The sequence below is a fragment of the Agelaius tricolor genome, unplaced genomic scaffold (assembly GCF_023055355.1).
Source record: "Agelaius tricolor isolate 1412-34295 unplaced genomic scaffold, bAgeTri1.0.p SCAF_3, whole genome shotgun sequence".
Lineage (NCBI taxonomy): Eukaryota > Metazoa > Chordata > Aves > Passeriformes > Icteridae > Agelaius > Agelaius tricolor.
Genome location: NW_027269263.1, coordinates 34,859,925 through 34,880,529, shown reverse-complemented (window position 1 = coordinate 34,880,529; position 20,605 = coordinate 34,859,925). Strand labels below are relative to the sequence as shown.

At 40.3% G+C, this 20,605-nt stretch overlaps 1 protein-coding gene across 2 annotated transcripts in view; it reads right to left on the bottom strand.

Annotated features, from left to right (window-relative positions):
* LOC139588281 (receptor-type tyrosine-protein phosphatase beta-like) overlaps positions 1 to 20,605 on the bottom strand; it is a 47,759-nt gene that overhangs the window by 16,291 nt on the left and 10,863 nt on the right. For both annotated transcript variants that reach the window (XM_071423430.1, XM_071423431.1), the window contains exons 6-19: positions 19,212 to 19,481; positions 17,145 to 17,405; positions 14,732 to 14,998; positions 13,161 to 13,424; positions 11,902 to 12,165; positions 10,690 to 10,953; positions 9,792 to 10,055; positions 8,647 to 8,916; positions 7,761 to 8,024; positions 6,662 to 6,925; positions 5,999 to 6,280; positions 4,541 to 4,819; positions 2,492 to 2,641; positions 1,049 to 1,292 (exon numbers count right to left, since the gene is read on the bottom strand). In XM_071423430.1, coding sequence (XP_071279531.1) covers positions 1,049 to 1,292; positions 2,492 to 2,641; positions 4,541 to 4,819; positions 5,999 to 6,280; positions 6,662 to 6,925; positions 7,761 to 8,024; positions 8,647 to 8,916; positions 9,792 to 10,055; positions 10,690 to 10,953; positions 11,902 to 12,165; positions 13,161 to 13,424; positions 14,732 to 14,998; positions 17,145 to 17,405; positions 19,212 to 19,481 — 3,607 coding nt within the window. The remainder of the gene's footprint in view (positions 1 to 1,048; positions 1,293 to 2,491; positions 2,642 to 4,540; positions 4,820 to 5,998; positions 6,281 to 6,661; positions 6,926 to 7,760; positions 8,025 to 8,646; positions 8,917 to 9,791; positions 10,056 to 10,689; positions 10,954 to 11,901; positions 12,166 to 13,160; positions 13,425 to 14,731; positions 14,999 to 17,144; positions 17,406 to 19,211; positions 19,482 to 20,605) is intronic.

Here is a 20,605-nt window from a genome sequence, read left to right as displayed (position 1 = left end):
ACACCTGAGTTAATCAGTCTTCTACCTAATTAATAATACTGATCCCTGAGTTAAATATGGGGGACTACAGCCAGTACAGGTGGAGGGCCCTGAGGTACCCTGGCAAAGGTAACAGATGGGGCTCTGGCTGCAGGCACACATAGCCTGACCATGTCTAAAGGCAGGACTAGCAGAAGCTGCAGAGGAGAGAGGACTCAGAAATGCTTCTCAGGGGGGACACACTTTCCCTTCACTTGGCTGGGCATGACTGTGCTAATGGATAAATGTTATAGTCCTCTTTGTTCTCCTGGTAATGTGGGTGTTTCCCAGACTGAAGTTTTGGGAAATGTGCCCTAATGAGAGCAGCCTATAGTAGGCTAGCACTGTTTTAATGATGATGAAGAAGCTGAGAGGCACAATGGGCACCCCTTGGCATGTGCCTTCTGTCCATGTGGCTTTTCAGTGAGCAGCTTGCAGGTCTCTTGGGACAGTATTTGCCTATGGTGGGGGGGGGGTGTGACTGAGCCACACTGGAGCTCATGTTTGGTCTCACAGCCAGTGTAACTTCTGAGGCTGGTGTTGGCAGTCATCCTCTTCTACACCCTACAGCTAACCTGGACCTAGCTCGGGAGCCTGTGAATGGTGCCACAGGATAGAATGGCCTCCAGGTTTTTCTAGCTTGTTCCAAAACAACAAGTGGGGTAGTTCTGCCAGACTGAGTGAAGCATGCTTTATTTCTTCTTGCCTTAACTTAGCCAATTGTCTTCAGTCTTTCTAAAGAAATGTTGAGCAGCAACAGGAGAGCTTCCCATGAAGTTGATGTAAATAAATAAACCTATTCACTGCACAGAGTTTTGTGCATAATTAATCATATCATTCCCATGCTAGTGGATGACTGGTTCTTACCTATGGAATAGGGCCATGGATAATAAAGCTTTCATAAATTTGCAGTGAAACACACAGAACATTGTACAATGCAGTCACTAATCTACTGAAGCTCAAGTGGATGAGGCACCCAGATGACACCAAGCCTAATATATAAGAGCACAACTACCAATATGAGTCTAACCTGTATGCAGTTCGAGGCTTTAGAGGTCCATCACAGAATTTCTGGTGATCTGGATCACACTTTCCTCCCAGATTTTCCATTTCTCCTCCAAGCTTAATGTCAAAGCTTTTATAGTCACTGTCAGGGTTTTCAGCACAGCTACTGGCAAAATAATTTGTCTGGTAGATGCGTATAGAATCATTGTGTTTGTACTCCAGGTAGGAGGGTAACGGGTGCTGCTCATCGGGCTTTGGTCCTTCACTGCCTATGCCATGTGCAGAGAAAGACAGAAGGTTTAGATGCCACAGCCATTAATGTGATGAGGTTTATAGGCTCAAGCTCTTGACAGACATGTTCTTATCCAATTTTCTATTTCTTGGAGGCTACCTCATGAATGCAAAGCTACAATGGTTAGGGTACCTTGTTTCTAGTACCAACCTTTCTATTATTTTTTTGGCAGATTTCCTCACAAGTCCTCAGTGCAACTTTTGCTGCAATAGGCATGCACAGGTCAATTGCTATGACTTTTTTCCTGTGCTGTTGTTGGGAGTTTTTGTGATCCAGATTCCTGGATCCTACTACTAGCTATTTTAAAAAGAAGTAAAAACCCCATAAACGGACAACTCTACTGTATATAGAGAAAAACTACAGTAGGAAATTGCAGGGACCTCCTGAATGTAAATTCACAATACTGGAAGAGACTCAGATAGGCAAGCTATAGCAATGAGTAGTCCTTCTCAAAGAGCTTTATAGCTTGCCCAAACATGACAGAGCAGACAGTGGAAATATTATCTGGTTTTTTTTCCTAAGGGCTGATGGACAGAGAGATTAATAACTTTCATAAAGGTCACAAAATATGTCTTAGTATGCCAGTAAATGCAGCCACTTCTAAAAACAAGGTATAAATTGTTGAGACATGTATCTGATTTGCCAGACACACATCTCAACAATAGGTCAGCTGTAGAAAGGGAGGTTTACATGCATGTCACAAGGACCATTTCTGTTCTGCTTTATGGTGCTGCATGCAAAGTCATTTTCTTCAGTTAGCAGACATCACCTGGCAGACCTGTGGCTTCTCAGCATGGTTTACTGAGACTCTCCAAGGGGGTTGCCTTTTAGTGTTCACACCTAACATTTAAACTACCTTTCAAAATCTATGTTCACTATGATCTGTGTTCACTGGCAATGGCAACCAACATAAGCCTTCGACTACAAAAATTGTCTGAACATACATGACAGTGTAATCTAGAGTACTGCTTCTGTCTGAACTCTGTAGTTGCTACAGACTCTCTGAGAATAGGACTCTGTACATCCTCAGGCTAGGGAGGAAGTATAGATCCAAAACCTGTATGACACTCAGCCATTAGATAGGAGAAACCCTGTTGCTGTGCAGTGATAGGGATGTACTTCCCCATGTAAATTTTATTGGCTATGGAGAGAATAGCATTAAATCATGACACTTACCATCAGCCTCCCTCACAACCACAGTAAAGTACTTCACAGCTCCATTAGTATCACTAAACCAGCTGCAGTTGAAAGTAAAGTTGATGGAGGATTTGGTAATCAGCACCTCTTTTTTGTTCACCCGTACATCTGGAGGTGGCTGAGGAGGACCTGAGTAATTAAATAAATAAAAAATAGAGAAAAAGCATTACTTATGTACTTGCTGTGAGATAGACCTAATAAGGAAAATGCAATTTGTAATAAATCTTGGTTGCCTGGCCCTAAGTCTCTGATTCTACTCTCTTTGCAATCAAGAAAGTGTCTTCACCTCCCACAGTGAAACTGCCAGAAGATGAAACAAGCCAGCAGTGTGTTCACCATAATAAGTGTGACACCTCCTCAGTATGAATTCCTGCAGAAACCCACATGGAAATGCATTAAAGACATGTCAAGCCTATGAAAACAGAAATTGTAGCTGCTGAAAACAACACAGTTTTAAGCCAAGCATTTGGAGGCCACTTAACATACTCACTATAGACATTACCTATTTCAAGCATATATATTTCTGCTTTCTTTTCCAGAGGAACAGCCAGGGTTAGCCAGACAGAACACTCAACTACAGAGTACCATTTTCTAGTCTGACTGCAGAATGTCCATAGGAAATGTTCTTTGTATGATACAAAACTATACTTTGAACACTGACACAGTAGAAGTAAATTGGAAAGTGAAGTTCACAGGGAAGAAAGTGCAGCAAAGGTGGGGATTTTAAGGATCTACATTACTGATTCTTTTAAAAATCTGTAGTACTGAAAGTATATTGCACATATGGGAAACATATAAAAACTGTAAGCAGAAGGCTAAATTTCAAAAGCTTTTGGAATGCCAAAAGAACCAAAAATTCACACAATTATATGCTTTTTAGCTAGACCTCTTACATCTATGAAGTCTAGCTGCAATTTTTTTTTGTTTCCTTGAGGTAGGGCCTCCAGTGTTAACCAGGGTCTGGGAGAGCAGCAGTGTTCAAAACAAGTAAGTGACAATAAACAAACATGAACATAAACCAAATAAGAGTAAACATGATCAGCAAACTTTCAAACAGGACTCAGTCTCACCTCTTGTGACATGAATAACTAGGACTTACATCTGGATTTGTAGTATCCTTTGTGATAGGGGAAGGAGATTAAAAGGCAATTGAGGGGCAAAGGAGAAGGCAGTTTGGTGACTGAACTCTAGCTTAGCTCAACAGCTCCCAAAGCAAACATAATTTTTATGATCTAGCATTTCACATAAACGTGGCTTTTAAAAAGCAGCTACAGAGGCGTCCCTGAATATAGGACTCCTGGTTCTCCTCTCATTTTTGAGTTTAGCCCTGGAACAGAGCAGGCCTCTGCATTGTGCTGTGCCACTGAATCTTGATGCAGTGCAAAATCTGGGGCAGCTCTAGGGTCAGCAGTGGCAGGCTGTTGACTGCAGTGATGCCTGGCAGTGCAGAGGTACCAGCAGATACTACTGATACATTCCACTCAGCAGCCTATGGGTAGAGAAACTGAAGAATCTATTTCAAAGCACATGCTATAGATATCTGGATCCTCCCTCAGGTAAAAGTCCTGCAGGTGATTTGGCCAGGTAGCACCTCAGAAGAGTCTACAGATGCCAAAAGAGAATGTGGTACTACAATCCAATGTCCTTATTGATGGATATTTGTGCTGAGGATGGCTACCATCAATAAGGGGTACAGATGGCCAGATACAGAAAGCCAAGCAGCAAGCATGAAGACAACTGATGAAAACAAGGCATGTGATGATGAGGACAAAGTATTTATGTTTCTCAGGCTATATTTAATGAATGAGCCAAATAATTGTGTTTGGCAATGTAATGAGAGGCAATATAGTCAAAATCCTGCATGGTCTGTTACAACAGAGACCAAAGAATGGGTTCAGTCTACTTTGGCCACCACTCCACACACCGGCAATTGTGGAGTTCAGAACTCCTTTTACTGTCTAAGTAACACGAGCATTTGCTTATTGCTGCTCAGTGCTGGTCTTCAGGGCAACCCTGAATTGCACTTACGATCAATCATTGTGATGGTGCTGTCTTCAACCACTTCACTCGTCATGTCTGCAGAATGCACCTTGATGGACACCAGGTATCGCTTGTGGGGAACAAGGGTCATAATATTAAGCAGAGATTTGTCTTTTTCTATCCTTTTAGAAAATTCCACTTCACGGGTGTCCATCTTCTTGCACTCAATGCTATACCCATCAAAATCAGAATCGGGAGGAGTCCAGGAACACGCGATGGCAGTAGAGGTTTGGGGCCGACAGTGAAGGCTTTGTATCTTGTCTGGCTCTAGAGAAATGTTAAGAAGTTGAAACTCAGTGGGAAAAGGGACAGGTGTCACACACTCTCTGCTCACACTACAGCTCCTAGATTCTGCATCAACCATCAGATCAGAACAGGAGGCTGGGAGTCAGAATTCCCAGTTATCCTGCAAATGTGTGCTGCCTGATTATTATGTAAGGCTGTCTAACTCATTTTAGCCATCTGAAATCAGATCTAGCGACATCTGCCCCATTAGCATTGTGAAGCTCCAGTAATTAATTCTGAAAACAAGGAAAAGATTTCAATCCTACTTGATGAAGTCTTACATGAACAGCAACACCACAAAGAAATGGATTTCTAGAAAGTTGTTACAACTTATTTGGAGGCTTCATGTGGTCACTTATATCAGTAAATACTGATACTGTCATCTCATGACTGATCTGGTTTCCTGGGCAGCATGTGATATGTCCATATTACTCAAACACAACATAGAAATATGCTTCATCCATGTAATATGGGAGCAACATTTATATCATGTAACCTGTAACAAAGACAGGATTTCAGTCTCAGATGGCAGACATCTACATTTAAGTGATTAAGTACAGGAGAAATTTTAATTATGCTGTATTAAAGAGTATATAGCTTACTAAACATAGATGTCAATTTACAGCTGAATCCTACCCCAAATAACATGAGGATTTGCCACTACTCAGTTATTTTTACAATTTCATCTCACTTTTTCAAATCAGCCTTTTACTGAAGTTGCTAGAGACAGCTAGAGATGAAACAGATTCACAGACATGGGCAGAAATGCAGAGCAGTGAAACACTGATTCCAGTTTCAAATCTAGTACAGCACAGTTTCTTTCATCCCTCCTGTCTTACCATTCAGAAACATGATTATTTCAATATACTACTATCAGAGAAGTTTGGATATTCAACCTTATTTTACCCCTGAAACAGACTGATTCAGTCTCTGCAACCAAACAGCTTGACTCTGGATGTGAAGATTATAAATGTATGTCCATTATCAGTCTTTAAACAGCTGACCTTGCACACAGCAAGAGCTTAGAATCTAGCTGAATTCATCACTGTCATTCATGAATTTATTAATGGAAATTACTGATTGCAGAAGGAATTCGTAATATTTTACAGTTTTGCATCTTCTTCAGCTGAGTGTTAGGGTGCAAGGGAAATTTTTACTTACTTGTTCTCACAGTTGCAGACTGTGACTGGCTGTATGTCTTCCAGCTGTCGCCACTGACAGTTCTGACTCTGAACTCATAGAGCCTCCCTGGTCGCAGGCCATAGATGATGCGTACTTTAGATTTGCTGCTGCTGTAGGGATTGAATACTGTGAGGGGATCCTTTGGAAGCCACTGCACCTCAAAATCATCATAGTCTGTCCAGTCTGGAGGACCCAGCCAAGTGATTGATAAAGAAGTGTTTGCAACATCGGTAAATGACACAGTGTTAGGAGGCCTGGGTGCTATGCAGAAAGGGGGGAAAAAAGGAGAGAAGAAAAAGAGATTCTTAACAAATTTTTACACAAGACAAATAAAATGAAACATGGATTATTTTATTTTCTTCATGCATCACAAAGTAGTTTGTATTATCTGATATACAAAGCCCGTTACTGCACCTGTGCTGATGATGGTGACTTTCACAGTTGTAAAATATTCCTGAGCCTTTGAAAGAAAAACAGCGCTGACTGCTTTTCTTTCACATTCCATTGTTTTAATGCTCTTAAGGTTATCCGTCATCTTTATACCTTCAATGACTCATAATAAATCCTCCCTCAGAACAAGTCTGTTGCATAGTTGTGAACTAATGAATTCAAACAGATGGGACAAAAAAAAAAATCCCATACCTGTTCTTCCTTCAGCATTTGCTGTGTTGGTCAGCTCACCACTGTGAGTCACCACGACCAAAGTATACTTTCTGCCAGGAACAAGCCCCTGGAAATGCCACTCTTCCAGATCTTTCATTTGCTCAGTTTCTTTCTGTGTCCCATTTGGGTTGTAAAGATTCAGCTCATAGAAGTCAACATCTCCTGCTGCTGGACCCCAAGTGAACCACAGACTGTCTGTCATGTTTCGGTTGGATGCCTTGAGACCAACAACTGGGGCTGGTACTGAAAAAAAGAAGGAATGAATATTACTTTATGTAGAACATCCTTTGGGTGAGAAGAAGCAAAAAGGTCAAGCAGACCTTATATCTGTCCTGTAATGATAGTAATTTTATAAACCAGACAACCACCACAGCTGGCTGAAAAGCATAAAGCATATCTCAGATGCTTCCTTTACTATTTTGAATTGCCACTGTTACCAAAAGAGGTTGCAATGTTTATAATGGACAGTTTTGCAAATATGAAGCAGCTTTTTCCTAGTCAGTATTTGGAAACACCCATTTCTGAGGTAGCTGAAAAATCGCACCTACTTGCAGACGTAGTCCCACAGATGGGTTCCTATATGGTGCCGCAGGAGAATAAAGAAAGGTTACACAGAATGCCACAGCTGCTAGAGCTGCTTAGAAAGCCGCTTCCCACATGTGGCTGAACAAACACAGAGCTGCAGCCAGAGCTTCCCATGGGAAACAAGTTTTATTTCACTGGTAGACTGGCTATCCTATTAACCCTACTTGCTTTGCCTTTTTGCTTTTTCCACTCAGGCCAATATTGCTTTTAGGATGGGAGACAGCCATTTTCCTGCTTAGGGAGCGTACACTGGGATGTCTTTCTTCTGACATGAGCTCCTGGGAACTGTTGTAGGGCTTTTCATTTTTCCTGCTGTAACTCCATCATTCAGAATTTATCTTTTCGTATATCTAATGCTTTTTACATATTAGACACGATTTGGATACTTCTAATAGTTGCTCTAATCTAGTGTGAGCATCAGACTCAGACCAGCTCACTGGTATCCCCCATGAGCACTACACTGGAGACAGATAGTTTTCTTAGATGTCCTTGCCTGTTCTTCCATAGACAGATGACTCATTAGAGAGGTTTCCACTGTGTGTAACAATGACCATTCGATACATCCTGCCTTGATGCAGGTTCTGGAACGAACACTGCTGGAGATGCTTCTCTCCTGAAATCCTGTCATGAAGGGACTTGTCTGGATTGTACAGGAAGATGTCATACGAATCGAGCTCCCCTTGAGAGGTGGTCCAGCTGAAGGACAGTCGGTCAGTGGTGTTCTCTGTGACTTTCAGATTTGTAACAGCTGCTGGAACTGAAAAGAAGGTAAGAGTACATATCAGAGTCTAGGCACTAAGCTGAACCTTTAATAAGCTCATGGCTGTAACACATTTCAATTAAGCCACAAGTAGCTAAGTAATATCAACAGCAACTGTCAGAAACAAGAGGAGAGCTTTTATGAAATGCCATTGAGTCTCTCCAATACAGTATTTTTATTTCCCAGAAGGCCTGATTCTCTAGACCATGCTTACAGAGAACTGTCCATTATCTTCTACTAGAAGCTATAAATCAGTAAGGACTGCAAGCAAGATTTGGCCTTGAATTTAGAAGTGTGTATTCACATCAAATCCCAGACTAAGAACCTTGAGACTGTGAATTAAAAACTTGATGACAATAAAGCATTCAGGTATATCCACAAAAGACAGAGGGAAGCATTCAGCATTTTGGTTTAATATCCTTATTATGAGCCATGGTCACAATATTATGATAATTAAGTTCAGATTCACATACAAAGCATGAATTAGGAAAAATGATGCATAAACATCCAGAGTCTGTACCTTACCAGAATCTTTGTAGAATCAAAATACACAGATGGTTCATGTATTTAATGATATCTGACTGAGGGAAACATAAGTAAACCAAGATGTTCTAATTACCTGTTCGGCCAAAAGTTTCTGCACGCTTACTGAAGAGTCCACCACTGACTGTCAAAACTTGTATTTTATACTTCTTGCCAGCTAGTAAATCTTCAAATTTGTGTTGTTTGGCAGTAGCTGGCTCTGATTTGTTACTCAGGAGGATTCCTTGCTCGCTCAAGAGAAGAATGTCGTATCTTTCGGCTACACCAGGAGCTTTCTGCCAGGTTACTAACAAGGAATGACTGCTGTATGCATGATGGGCTAATAATTCCTGGACAGAGGCTGGAACTGGAAGCAACAATTAAAGGCAGGATATTACCAGGTGAAATACAGACCATTCAATATACAAATCTGAATAAAGTAATTAACAGAACATAACTCTATATGTTTTCAGGTTCACTCATGGGAAAAGAAATGTCTGTGCATATGTTTATGTAAACAACTAATTCTTAGACATAAATACAAACAGATGAAGTTACAGAGCATCATGGATATCTGAACCGGGAATGGAGAAGCAACAGATATATACAGACTATCATGAAAAGATGGAGAAGGAGAGTGAAATGAACCAACTGAAACAGTTAAGAAAGGAATATGAAAACTAAAGGAGTGGTAAATTGGTGCAAAATAGTAGCCCAGAATAGAAAATGTTAGCCAGCAGCTGCTGCACAAAAGTCAAGGCCATAGATAACAAATGCAAGTGCTAAAGAGAGAGGATACATTAAAAACAAGGTATTGCATTGTTTTGTATGTTCTGACACCCTGGACACTGGGGCAATATGTTGTCTAACAAGCCTTGACCATGCAATAGGCTCGGCTAGAACACAATACTTGCCTACATGGAGTGGATGTATGTGTCAGATGGGTACAGGCATAGGAAATGAGAGGGATGGAACTGCATTCATCCTATGAAGGAAGACACTGGGCTGGACTAGAATTCCATGCACATTCACCCAGGTAAAGCAACTGAAATGACACATCTCACTGGTATTAACAGATCCATGCCAACATCATGACTCATGCTTTGAGATAAAAACTTCCCATGAGTGTGAATGTCCCCATGCCCTATGGTACATTCATAAACATTATTAAACATTATCAAACAAGGGTCAGTCTATGGGAAGATAAAATGCAACTTTCTCGTCGTCTCAAGCAAAACATACTTGTTCTCCCAAAAGCAGCTAAGCTGTTGTGCAAGGTGCCACTGTTAGATTGCACCAACACCCGGTACTGCTCCCCAGCTTCCAACTTGTGAAACATGTGCTCAGAGATGTGTTTGGAGACACTCTGAGAGTCAAGTTGATGGTTTTGTTGAAATATAGTCACTGTGTAGGAATCAACATCTCCACCTCCAGGGGTCCAGCTCACTTTCAGACTGTTTGTCATGCCATTAGGTGACACATGAATGTTTCGGACCTTGCTTGGAACTGGAAAAAAACAGGGAACAAAAAGGCACCTGCTCACAAATTTCCTGTTTGACTCAGGCTTCCTAATTTCTACCTATTTTATGGCCACAAAAAAGTGATTCAAAAGAGAAAGATCATTTACAGGTACAAATAATGTCATTCATGGGTAAACATAAGTAAAGTTGTAAACATTTGTGTGGGATTATTAGAAACACAGTTCTATGTGTAATCTCCCTCTTGTCCATATCATGCCTTAAAATCACCTCAAAAAATGAAGGCTCTTTAGGTACCCTCAGTTAGTTAGTAATTTCTCCATCATTATCTCAATCATTCACTTCAGGTAGGTAAACAGAGGTGCAAAATAAGTAAGTGATTTAACTAGAGACACTAAGCAAACAACTGGCATGCATGGGAATAGCAGAAACCTAAATGCTGACATCTCAATACAAATCAGATTGTCTGCCAACAATCAAGTGTTAGTAAATGCGACACTTTTTTATTAAGCATGGGTGTTGGCTAGGGTGATTTTCAATGAGATCTGCTGTCTCTGAGCCAGTGTTACATAAACTTGAATATAATCATGGCTCACCCTTGATTTTGAGTGGTTCATTCTAGAAAAGCCTAAACACATTTTAAATACCACATTATTTCTTACTTGTCAGGCCTTCTATGAAAGTAGCACGCTGTGCATCTCCACTGATGGTCAAAACAAGAATCTTGTATAGACGTCCTGGAGTCAGAGCTGTGAACCAATACTCCTCAATGGTGTTCTCAAGGAAAATGGGTGGGAAGATCTTCATATCATTGAAGAGGAGCTGAATCTCATACTTATCAACATCCCCCTCAGCCTTTGACCAAGTTACCTGCAGATCTTCTGTGCTTCTGTTACTAAGAGTCAGTTCCTTCACTGACTCTGGCACTGAAGAAGTGAGAAGAAAAATGGGAAACTTCTCAGTACTTACTAAGAGATCACAGCAAAAAGCTAGTAGCTCTGAAGTCATCCTTCTGAGCTACAATTCTTCATGCAGTTCCCTTGAGAAAGCAGTAGATTGCACTTATTTGGGTAGTTTACACCCCATCTAACACTGGAAAGTCCCATTTCAGAACAGATGTCCACAATTTATCAGCATAAAAATAAGAAATAAATAATAATGTAGCCTGCAGAGAGTTCACCTAGCCAACAAAAACTGAGTAAGATCTGCACGTACAACAAAGACAGAGAAAAGAGGCCTGAGCTAGTGCCAAGTCAAGGCAATCCATCTGTGTGATGCAGCACCACAATCCAGTTTCCAACTTGTGCCAGACACAGATGAGTTATTTTTGCCCCATGCTACATCTTTGTTAATAAACTGAGTTTCTCAGCATGGCTTCTTAACTCACATATGGTGCAAGGTGAAGATTGCACCTGAATCCCTGCTAGCTCCCAGCCAGCCACCTTACCACTCTTATCCCATGCTCTCCAATTCCAGTGCTTGGGGTAGTTTGAATAGACTGAGGTCTAGTCTATCTTCTGTCCTATCTATTTCCATGACCAGAGAAAACAATTTAGTACATTCTGGCATAATTTAATGATAAATACTAAGCTCATGTGGAAAATTGTATAACTGGTTTTTTTTGGCTTTTACTGTTTCAAGATTTGCTTTCCAATTGAACAGCACAGGTCTCTCACTTTTTGCTTGTTTGTAACATAAACACTGGTAATAAACTAAATACTGCTTTCTTGTATTATTTGAAATAATACACATTCAAAGAGTCAGAGTCAACATTCTATGTTAAAAATCATATGAGATTTTTGTTCCTGGGTTTGGTAAATAAAAAAAAAAAATACCCTGGGTTGTCTCAGAATGTTTCCAGGGTGCTTACTTACTTGTTCTGCCATAGACTCTTTCACTGGTTTCGTATGTCCCACTCCTTGTGCTGACCGTGACACTGTACTGCCTTCCTGGGACCAGACTGGTGAACACACATTCATTTTCATCCTTTGGGACACTTTTTGTTTGGATGAAATCATTGTTGTTCCTGATGGTCACTTCATAATTATCAAAATATCCAGATGCATGTAACCAGGACACCTTCAAGTAGTCACTTCTGGCTGAATTGCTGACAGTAAGTCCCTGGACACTTGAAGGGACTGAAAGAAAAAAAAGAGCAGAAACTTCCTGAAGTTACCAGAGTTGTGGCAGAGAGCTGTATTTGTGGTAGTTAGCAGACTTTTGTGAGGAAGTTGCGAAAAAACAACAATGTGGATTTAAGTAATAAAGTAGTAGCTGCACTTTCCAGGCTGCTTTACATCTTATGACAATAAAATTGTTTGCCTTTCTAATTTTTGGTCTTATGGAACTTGCTCCATTTTTTGAAGAGTAGTGAGTTCCACAGACAAACACTGATCCAAAATTTGGTTCTCATCTTTTTGTGGCTGTTCCTTGGATTTTCACTTAGATCATGAGAAGACTAAAATTGCACCAACTTGATACTCTTTGTTATTTTAACATCCTTTACAATCTTTCTTTTGTTTTACTGGTTTACCAAGTGTAAAGTCTAATTTTTTTCCATTTTTGAGAAAGTTTTAAAAGGTCCTCCATCATTATTGCCATCTTTTTCTGAGATTTCTCTATTCCTGTTATAATATCCTTGAAAATTGCATGACCAAAACCATAGATACATGTGTTACATTACCAAAACCAATTGACATGGGTGTTACTCATGATGAGTGACACCTCACTAATATTTTACTAATTAGCCTATCCTTCTCTGTTCTTTCAGTGCCTGAGTAACTTTCTGAGGAGATGCTCTGCAGGATATACTTGAAGGGCCACATAGAGGCATTAAGGGCAGGACAACACATTTGAGACAAAACTGACACATTATTTCTGTTGACTCATAAGGACTGACATTTCTTTCATTCATGCTAAAGTATTTTTGCATGAAACAAAGCAGCAACAGGGGCATAAGAATAAAACGAAGTCTATAAAGCTGTAATTTCATGGCTTGACCCTCCAACCCCTAGTCATGCATCCCAGTTTGGTCAGCTATTGATAAATCATTGGTAATGGCCATTACCAACATTAGCCATTACCAACAGAACAATGTTTACAGTGACTGTACTTGCCCAGAGCCTCTCTTTACCTGTTCGTTCCTGGCTGAGGGAGTAGTTTTCATACTTTCCACTCTTGGTGGTTATCATCACATCGTAAAGTGTCCCAGGAGTAAGGCTGCTGAAGGAGCATTCACTGAATGATTTGGAAATGGTGAGAGTCTGAACAATCTTGTCATCATGAGAGAGTGTTACCAAATAACTGTCTACGTCTCCAGAAGCTGGCAGCCAAGAAACACTGAGGTAGTCACTCCGACCTGAGTTATTTACTGTTACTCCAGTCACGCTGGAAGGAACTGTGCAATACAGAGGAAAAAACAAACAAAAAAAGCATTTACTAGCCAATTTTTATTGTTGTGAGTATCCCTGTAATGCCATCCTCTGCAAAATAAGCAGTCTGGGACTCCTGAGAAGTTCTGCACTGACTGCCTCTCAGCAACATTCATCTCCTTTTTTAAATACAGTGAAGGAAATTGTCCTTGGTGGCCTGATCCCAGCATTTCTAAAATCCTAGAAGCTGAGTTATCCTCTCAAATTGCCATTCCTCAGTAACGACAATAACTGGTGAGGCTGGTAAGAGGCTGAGGCCTACAGCTGAATGTTTCATTTCCAGTGGGTTCTCTGACGCCTAGTGGACAAAACACGAATACCACTTGTTTTTCAAGCCAGCAAGGTGAGCTTAAAGGCTCTGCATTGCCAGAACTATCATCACTCAGGTACAAAATTCAGTTTTTGCAGGGACAGAACTTAGACATAATGAACTTCCAAATTTTAACTGGACTCTGTTGGACTGAACTTACTTATCTCAGCAGAGGGGCTGGCCAACAGCTGTCAGAGTCAATCCCCCTCCCACCATGATTTTACAAAAGACACTACTCTACTTTAAGCCTTTTAGTATTATTCTTCTCCATTTTTTTTCAGGCTTGTTTTGCCTTTTCACCTGAAAATAGTGGTTTTCAAGGAGAACATTGCAGAAAACTGCAAAATGCCTGGCCTTTGCCAAATTCACATTACAGGTAAAATTGCACTATGTTGCCAAATTTTCCCTCTAAATATCCACAGAACTAGTATTACATTTCATGACTCTTTAAACCTAAAGAATTTGATGCAACAGTAAATCTTGTTCTACGAAGTACAAAAGGACCCCATAATAACTAATTAGCCCTGGTGGACATTCTTTGATGCTGGATTAAAGAAAAAGAATGAGTTGTGAGAAACTGAGACACAAATTCACCCTACCACCTCTAGGCAGGTTCTTGGCACACATAAGTAAGGAGCAATCATACTACACCACCACCACATAGCCAATGGAACAAGAAAGTCCCTTCCAAGGAGTGATTTGCCCAGACAGTTGCTCATTACTCTCAGGGCATACTTTTGTCTTTGTTACAGAGTGATCCTGCTGTAGAGTTCCCACTGCACTGAGAGCAGTTAGCTCTCTAAAGCTGTATTTACACAAATCTGCATGACAGTGTGCACATATGGAGCTGTACGGATGAAATTCCTGTTTTTCTGAATTCTCAGTGTGGTGGCTTAAACACAAGACCATTCTCTTAGATAAATTCAACTATCAAAAAGTGTGCTGGAGTGTTTTCCTTTTTACCTGTTCTTTCCTCTGCAATTGTTTGCCTTGAAGATATTCCTCCACTGACAGTGGTGACAACAACTGAATAGAGTCCTCCAGGTTTCAGGGCATAGAAATGATATCTGTTAGTTTCACTGGGAACAGTTTCATTTTTAATGACAACATTCTCATGAATCAGTAGCACTTGGTATGAGTCTACATCTCCCAGTGCTCTTGTCCAGTTGGTGAACAAGCTGTTGGTTGATCCCTGACTTGACACAGTCAGACCTGTCACTTGGGCTGGCACTGAAAAGGAAATTGTCATACTGTTACTGAGGAGAAACAAAATAAAACAAAACAGAATCCCCCAAAGAACACAAGTTTAGTCACACTGAGGAAGTGCATCAAAAGAACATTCCAATTTGCAGCCAGACTCAACAGGACTAAAAATACTTTAACTGGGGACTGCTTCCTGTCTGGGATGTGGTCTATGGGAAACTAACTAAGACAGAGAAAGGTCTTTCAGCCTTTAGCACAACTTTTCTCAGACAGATGAAAATGATTCAAGATCAGGGAACTGGAAGAGATGGCATTTTATGAATACCATTAAATAAAAGCCATCCATTTAGGAAATCATTCAGGGTTTTTGATGACTACTTCAAATATAGCCTGTGCCTTTAATTTTCCCTTTCCTCTCCCATTCCCAATCTTTAATTTCTAATAAATGGCAAACTTGTTTGAAGAATACCTCAGGCACAGTCATCTATGCTGTGTCAGACCCTTTAATTTTGAGGATAACGGAAATACATGGTTATGGTTTAACTTTTTATGTAAGAAGATCTGCAGGATAGCAACTTTTATAGCATCAAAAGATGAATTGTTAAACAAACATAACATTTATCTAAGCATAAGCTCATGAACTTAGCAAGACCAAAAAGGATCAAGAAATAACAAAGGAATGTAATATGTAGCACAAATTTTACACCCAATCCTCTTTTTTAATTTGGTTTGACAATATTTGGTCAAAGCAAGGAAATACAAATACTTCTAAAGATTTCTTTTTACATGACCAAGTACAACTGAAATAAAGAAGACTCTAACTTTATAAAATGTGAATGCACTCTTCCGCTCTTGTTTTTTATCAGCCTTTTTGCACACATAGTACTGGTTTAGTAATCATTAACAAAAGCTAGAAAGTTAGGCACAAAGCTGAAGAAAATGCAAAGTTGACAAAAAACTCGATCAAAAATCCTTCCAGTTTTATAATGTTCTCATAACATTAGCTCCAACAAGACACTAAAATGTCATATTTCTGTGCTAAATGCTCATTTCAGTGCTCTTTGCAAGTAAGGCCTACTTCTGTCATGTTTACAGCAATATTTTTAAGCCTAGTAAGCTGTCCTGCTGCAAGGAAGATTCAGAGGTTTGGAATGCTTATTAAAACCTGTGTTCTAGCTAAATAATGTTTGTTCTTTATAACTAACTTTGAATGTAATATTGACACACAATCAGTGCCTGATGTGTTTTCAAGCATTGACTCATACTAGTGAAGTGGGACCTTTATGGTTGAATAGGTCCCCTAAAGGGGTATAAGTCAGATGGAAGTGAAATTCCAGCTATCTAATAACATAACAGAGAAATCGAAGTATAAGCTAAACTTCTCAGGCCTTGGAAGGAGTTATAAAATTTAAGTAAGGACCACCATCAACCCTAGGAATGCTTCGATTCAAACACAAGCAGCTTATTTTTCCCTGTGCTGTGCAAGGCCAGAGCTACATTTTAAAACTTTGCTTGCACTGGAGAATGTTTAAGTCAGTGCTTAAGCCGAGTAAAGCAACCTGTATGGTTTAAAACTTGCACGTGTGCACAAAATCAGCACCCTGCAGGGGTGAGAATGGGACCTTCCTTGTGACACAGTCATCATCCTCAGTAACAAACACATATTCTGAAATCAGAAGAGCAAAAAGATTAGAAACACATCTTCAAGTTCACATATGTGACCTTGTGTCTGTCAACCTTGGAATGTTCCCCCTAAAGTAACATTTTCCTGTGTGGTGATGTTTCTCTTTTTCCCAGATGATGGATGCTTTGCATCAAGGAAGTGACCCTCCTGAAAATACACAATGAAAATGGTTCTTCTTAAATGGAGTCTTGTGCTAATGTAGATTGACTAGATATGACATAATATTTCAGAAATCTGTTTTGCCAGGAAACAGATTTCAGAAATCTGTTTTACACATCTATTTTCCAAACATCTTGAATAAATACAGCAAGATAACTGACAGTCAGAAATTAGAGACTCAGACATGTAACTTTTTTTACTGAGGAAACAAACATAAGATCAAGACTTTTGAGATTTAGACACCGAGTTAATTAAGTTCACTGCAAAGCAAAAAGAAAATTGTTAATGGTTGACAGAAATAAAGATTAAAACAGTTTGATAAGATGATACCTGTTCTTCCTTCTACTGAAGTCCAGTTGCTTAAAGTCCCACTAATGGTAGTGATGATTGCTGTGTATTTCCTTCCAGGTATCAAGTCAGTGAAAGTGAATTCCTTAGCTTCTTTTGCAAGTCCTTTTTTTACAATAGGGAGCTCACTGACTTCCAGGGAAACCACATAGCTGTCCCATTCTGCAACAGGGGTCATCCACATGACACTAAGTGAAGTTTCATTAGCATGCTTCACACGGAGTTGGAGAACAGGCTCTGGAGCTGGAAAAGCACACAGATACGACAACAAGAACAGAACTGTGTGGTGAGCACACATGTCCTATCTCAAGCTGTTGTAAGAAATGTGTTCTGTAAGACAGAAATGTGACAGCAACAGAGTATCTGCAATCAAGTGGAGATTCTTTACCTTTTTCTAGGAAGCCATCGTTACAAATCTAGTATTTGTGCCCCTCATCCAGTGAAGGACTGTTAGCAGCAGACTTCAGCAATGCACTATGGCTGTAATGCTTAGGTTTAAACTTACACCAGGATATATATTTTAGTGCAAATGGAAACACAGGGAAGTCAGCGAACTTCCTCTTGAACTCTAGGTGCTGAACAGGGATATAAGGCATTTGTACTATAAATCAGACCTACAACAATGTACTTCTAACAAACAAGGATGCAAATTATAGGGTCAGAGTGACATTGATTTTGCATTGATTTATACCTAAGTCAAGCTGAGAGACACTTCAAACCTAGAGGGGCATAAAAGCAAGAATTTGATCAGTGAATTTCTCTGTGTGTTCATGTGTGTCTGTGCCTGCATACCCAGCAAGCACGTCTTGCGCAATATAGTCCCTGATCTGATTTTGTCCCTGTCACATTGAAATATAACTCACTTTCCAAGTCTGTGGGTTAATGTAAGAAAAAACTGAAAACTGACAACCACAACATGGCCTAATACCTGTACTTCATAACAGACACATTATGCACCTCACTAGGTCAAACACAGTCATGATACACCCATTGCTGGATATTATTAAACGGACCATGTTTTAATCACAGAATCATAGAATCACTTAGGTTGGAAAAGACCTCTAAAATCATTGGGTCCAACTATTAATCACTTAGCTGAGCCAATTAAAAGTAACACCATAAGGTTAAATTAGTTGCAACATATGTCAAAATAAGGAAGATGAGACTGTATCTTTCTCTGATCAAGTTTGCTACAAGTTAGAGAAAGCTTCAGTTCTTTAGCTTCTATGGGTCTTTCTGTTTCGCAAAATTAACAAAATTAAGTTCTCGGGGAATGACAGGTAAGGGTATAGTAGAAAAGGCAGGCTGCAGGAAGGGTGAGGATAAAGTAGAATGGCACTCTCCTATCTGACATTTTTCAGTCAAGTAAGGCTTGAGCCTTGCCTGTTATTCCTACTCCAAGTCTTCCTTTCCTCTGAATTGCACTTATTCTGCATTCACTGAGCAGAAATTCTAACAATTATATAAGAATTATTTTTTAAGTTTGAAGCAAATCAGATGCGGCTTTGACTAACACACTGCAAAAGAATTCCACTCATGTCCCTGCAGGGTATATCGGTTTCCTTTGGGAACAAAGGCTTGAACAAACTAAGCCATTTTCTTTATGGAGCACAAAAATAAGAACTGGGATGTTAAAGGACAGCCATACTAAGATACACTTTCACCATATGGTTAATATTCTTTACACAGACTGGCAAAGAAACATACTGATGAACAATACAGGAAGGCCCAGAGTGCTTTCTTTAAGACCTTTATAGGGTGCCCTACAATTAGCTACAAAAGATAGCAGTGAAATGAACATGTAATGTAACACCTGAGTCATGACAGAATCGCGATATAGTTCCCATAGTTTTCACTAACACAACATTTACTACAAAAGTAATCCCGAAAGTTTTCACAGAGCTGCTAAAATTATCTCAGTAGTTTACAAAGGGAGCTCCTTTTTACTGTATTAATAGTGAAATTAATTTGCGGATTCCCAAGTACTCTTCCATTGCCCACAGAGCTGAACACTTTGCACTCTCACAGTGCCTGGACAAGCATGCTGACCTGTTCTTCCTGTGCAACTCGTCTTGCTCTGCAAATCGCCGCTCTCCACAATGACTTCCACGCTGTACTCCCTGCCTGGGATGAGGCCCACATCACGGACGAGGTACTCGGTGCTGTCCTTGCCGAGGGTGGTGTTGAGCACCAGGGCTGAGCGGTTCCACAGGAGCAGGTGGTACCTCTCCCAGTCTCCCGCAGGGGGCACCCAGGTCACTCGCAGAGACCGCGGCCAGCCACTAGCACCCGCCTGCAGCTCCAAAACTTTCTGGGGAACTGGAGAAAGAGAAAGCAAAAAAGCAATTCTGAAGTGGGGTATTTCTGGTGAGATGTAAATGTACTGGCAAAACCTGTCTCGCAGCACAGCTATTGTACGAGCGTTTGGACTAGCTAGAGCAATGTGAGTTATCTTGTTGCAAAGGTTGGCTTTCATTTTAAACACAATTTTTACTCTTCCCCACAAAAACCACTCACTTATTTTCCTGCTGGTTTCTGACATCAGAAATGGGCAGCCCGTCTTAGGGCACCCCTGTACACTTCTTGGATGCCCCTTGCAGTTTTCAGTCAGGTTCCCTGTTGTTTCCTGCACTTAAGCTCACTTAGAAACTATCAATTTTTCACTGCTAACATTCAAACTTCAATCTCTATCAGCCCAATTCTGGTACCAGCAGCAGAAATGCAAAGCCTAATGACTTCTTTCACAGAAATAGATTCTTCCACCTTGTATGCCCTAATTCCTCCCAACTGTAAAAGGCACTGCGGTTAAGACACTGGTCTATTAAAGCATCCACTCCATCCTGTCCTGTATTTCAAGGATCCTGAATTTACAAGCCTAACCTTCTCCTGTCTAACTGTATGCTCCTGCAGGTCACATTGGAACACTGAAGATTTCTGATTTTCATGGAATAATTAAATATTAGCCAGACCAAGCAGAGATTAGAGGGCAGATGCAGACCCTTAGGACAGGATACCTGTAAGCTTCATGTTAAGATACTCAGAGATCAGCACTGGAGCCCTGAGACCATCCACAAGTATTAGCTACATAACTACAAGGCTAGCATCATGTTCTTATGCTTTATCTAGCTTAGTTAATATTTAATTGATCAGTAGGATCAATTAGTAGCAGAGGATTGAAACCTCTTTACTAGCATCACAAAATACTCACCGGTTTCACTTCCCATGGGCATAGCTGGCTATCAGACCTAGAACTCCCATATGCCAGTGAATATGGGAAATGTGTTTCAATTTCTGAGTGAGTGGATAAAAGCACACAGTGTATTGTTAGGAAGCACAGATGAACTTACATCATAACAGATTAAGTTCAGCCTTATCAGGCTGACTGGACATCATTATACCCTAATGGCACAAAGTTTCAGTCTCTGAGATGTCTGTATTTCTTA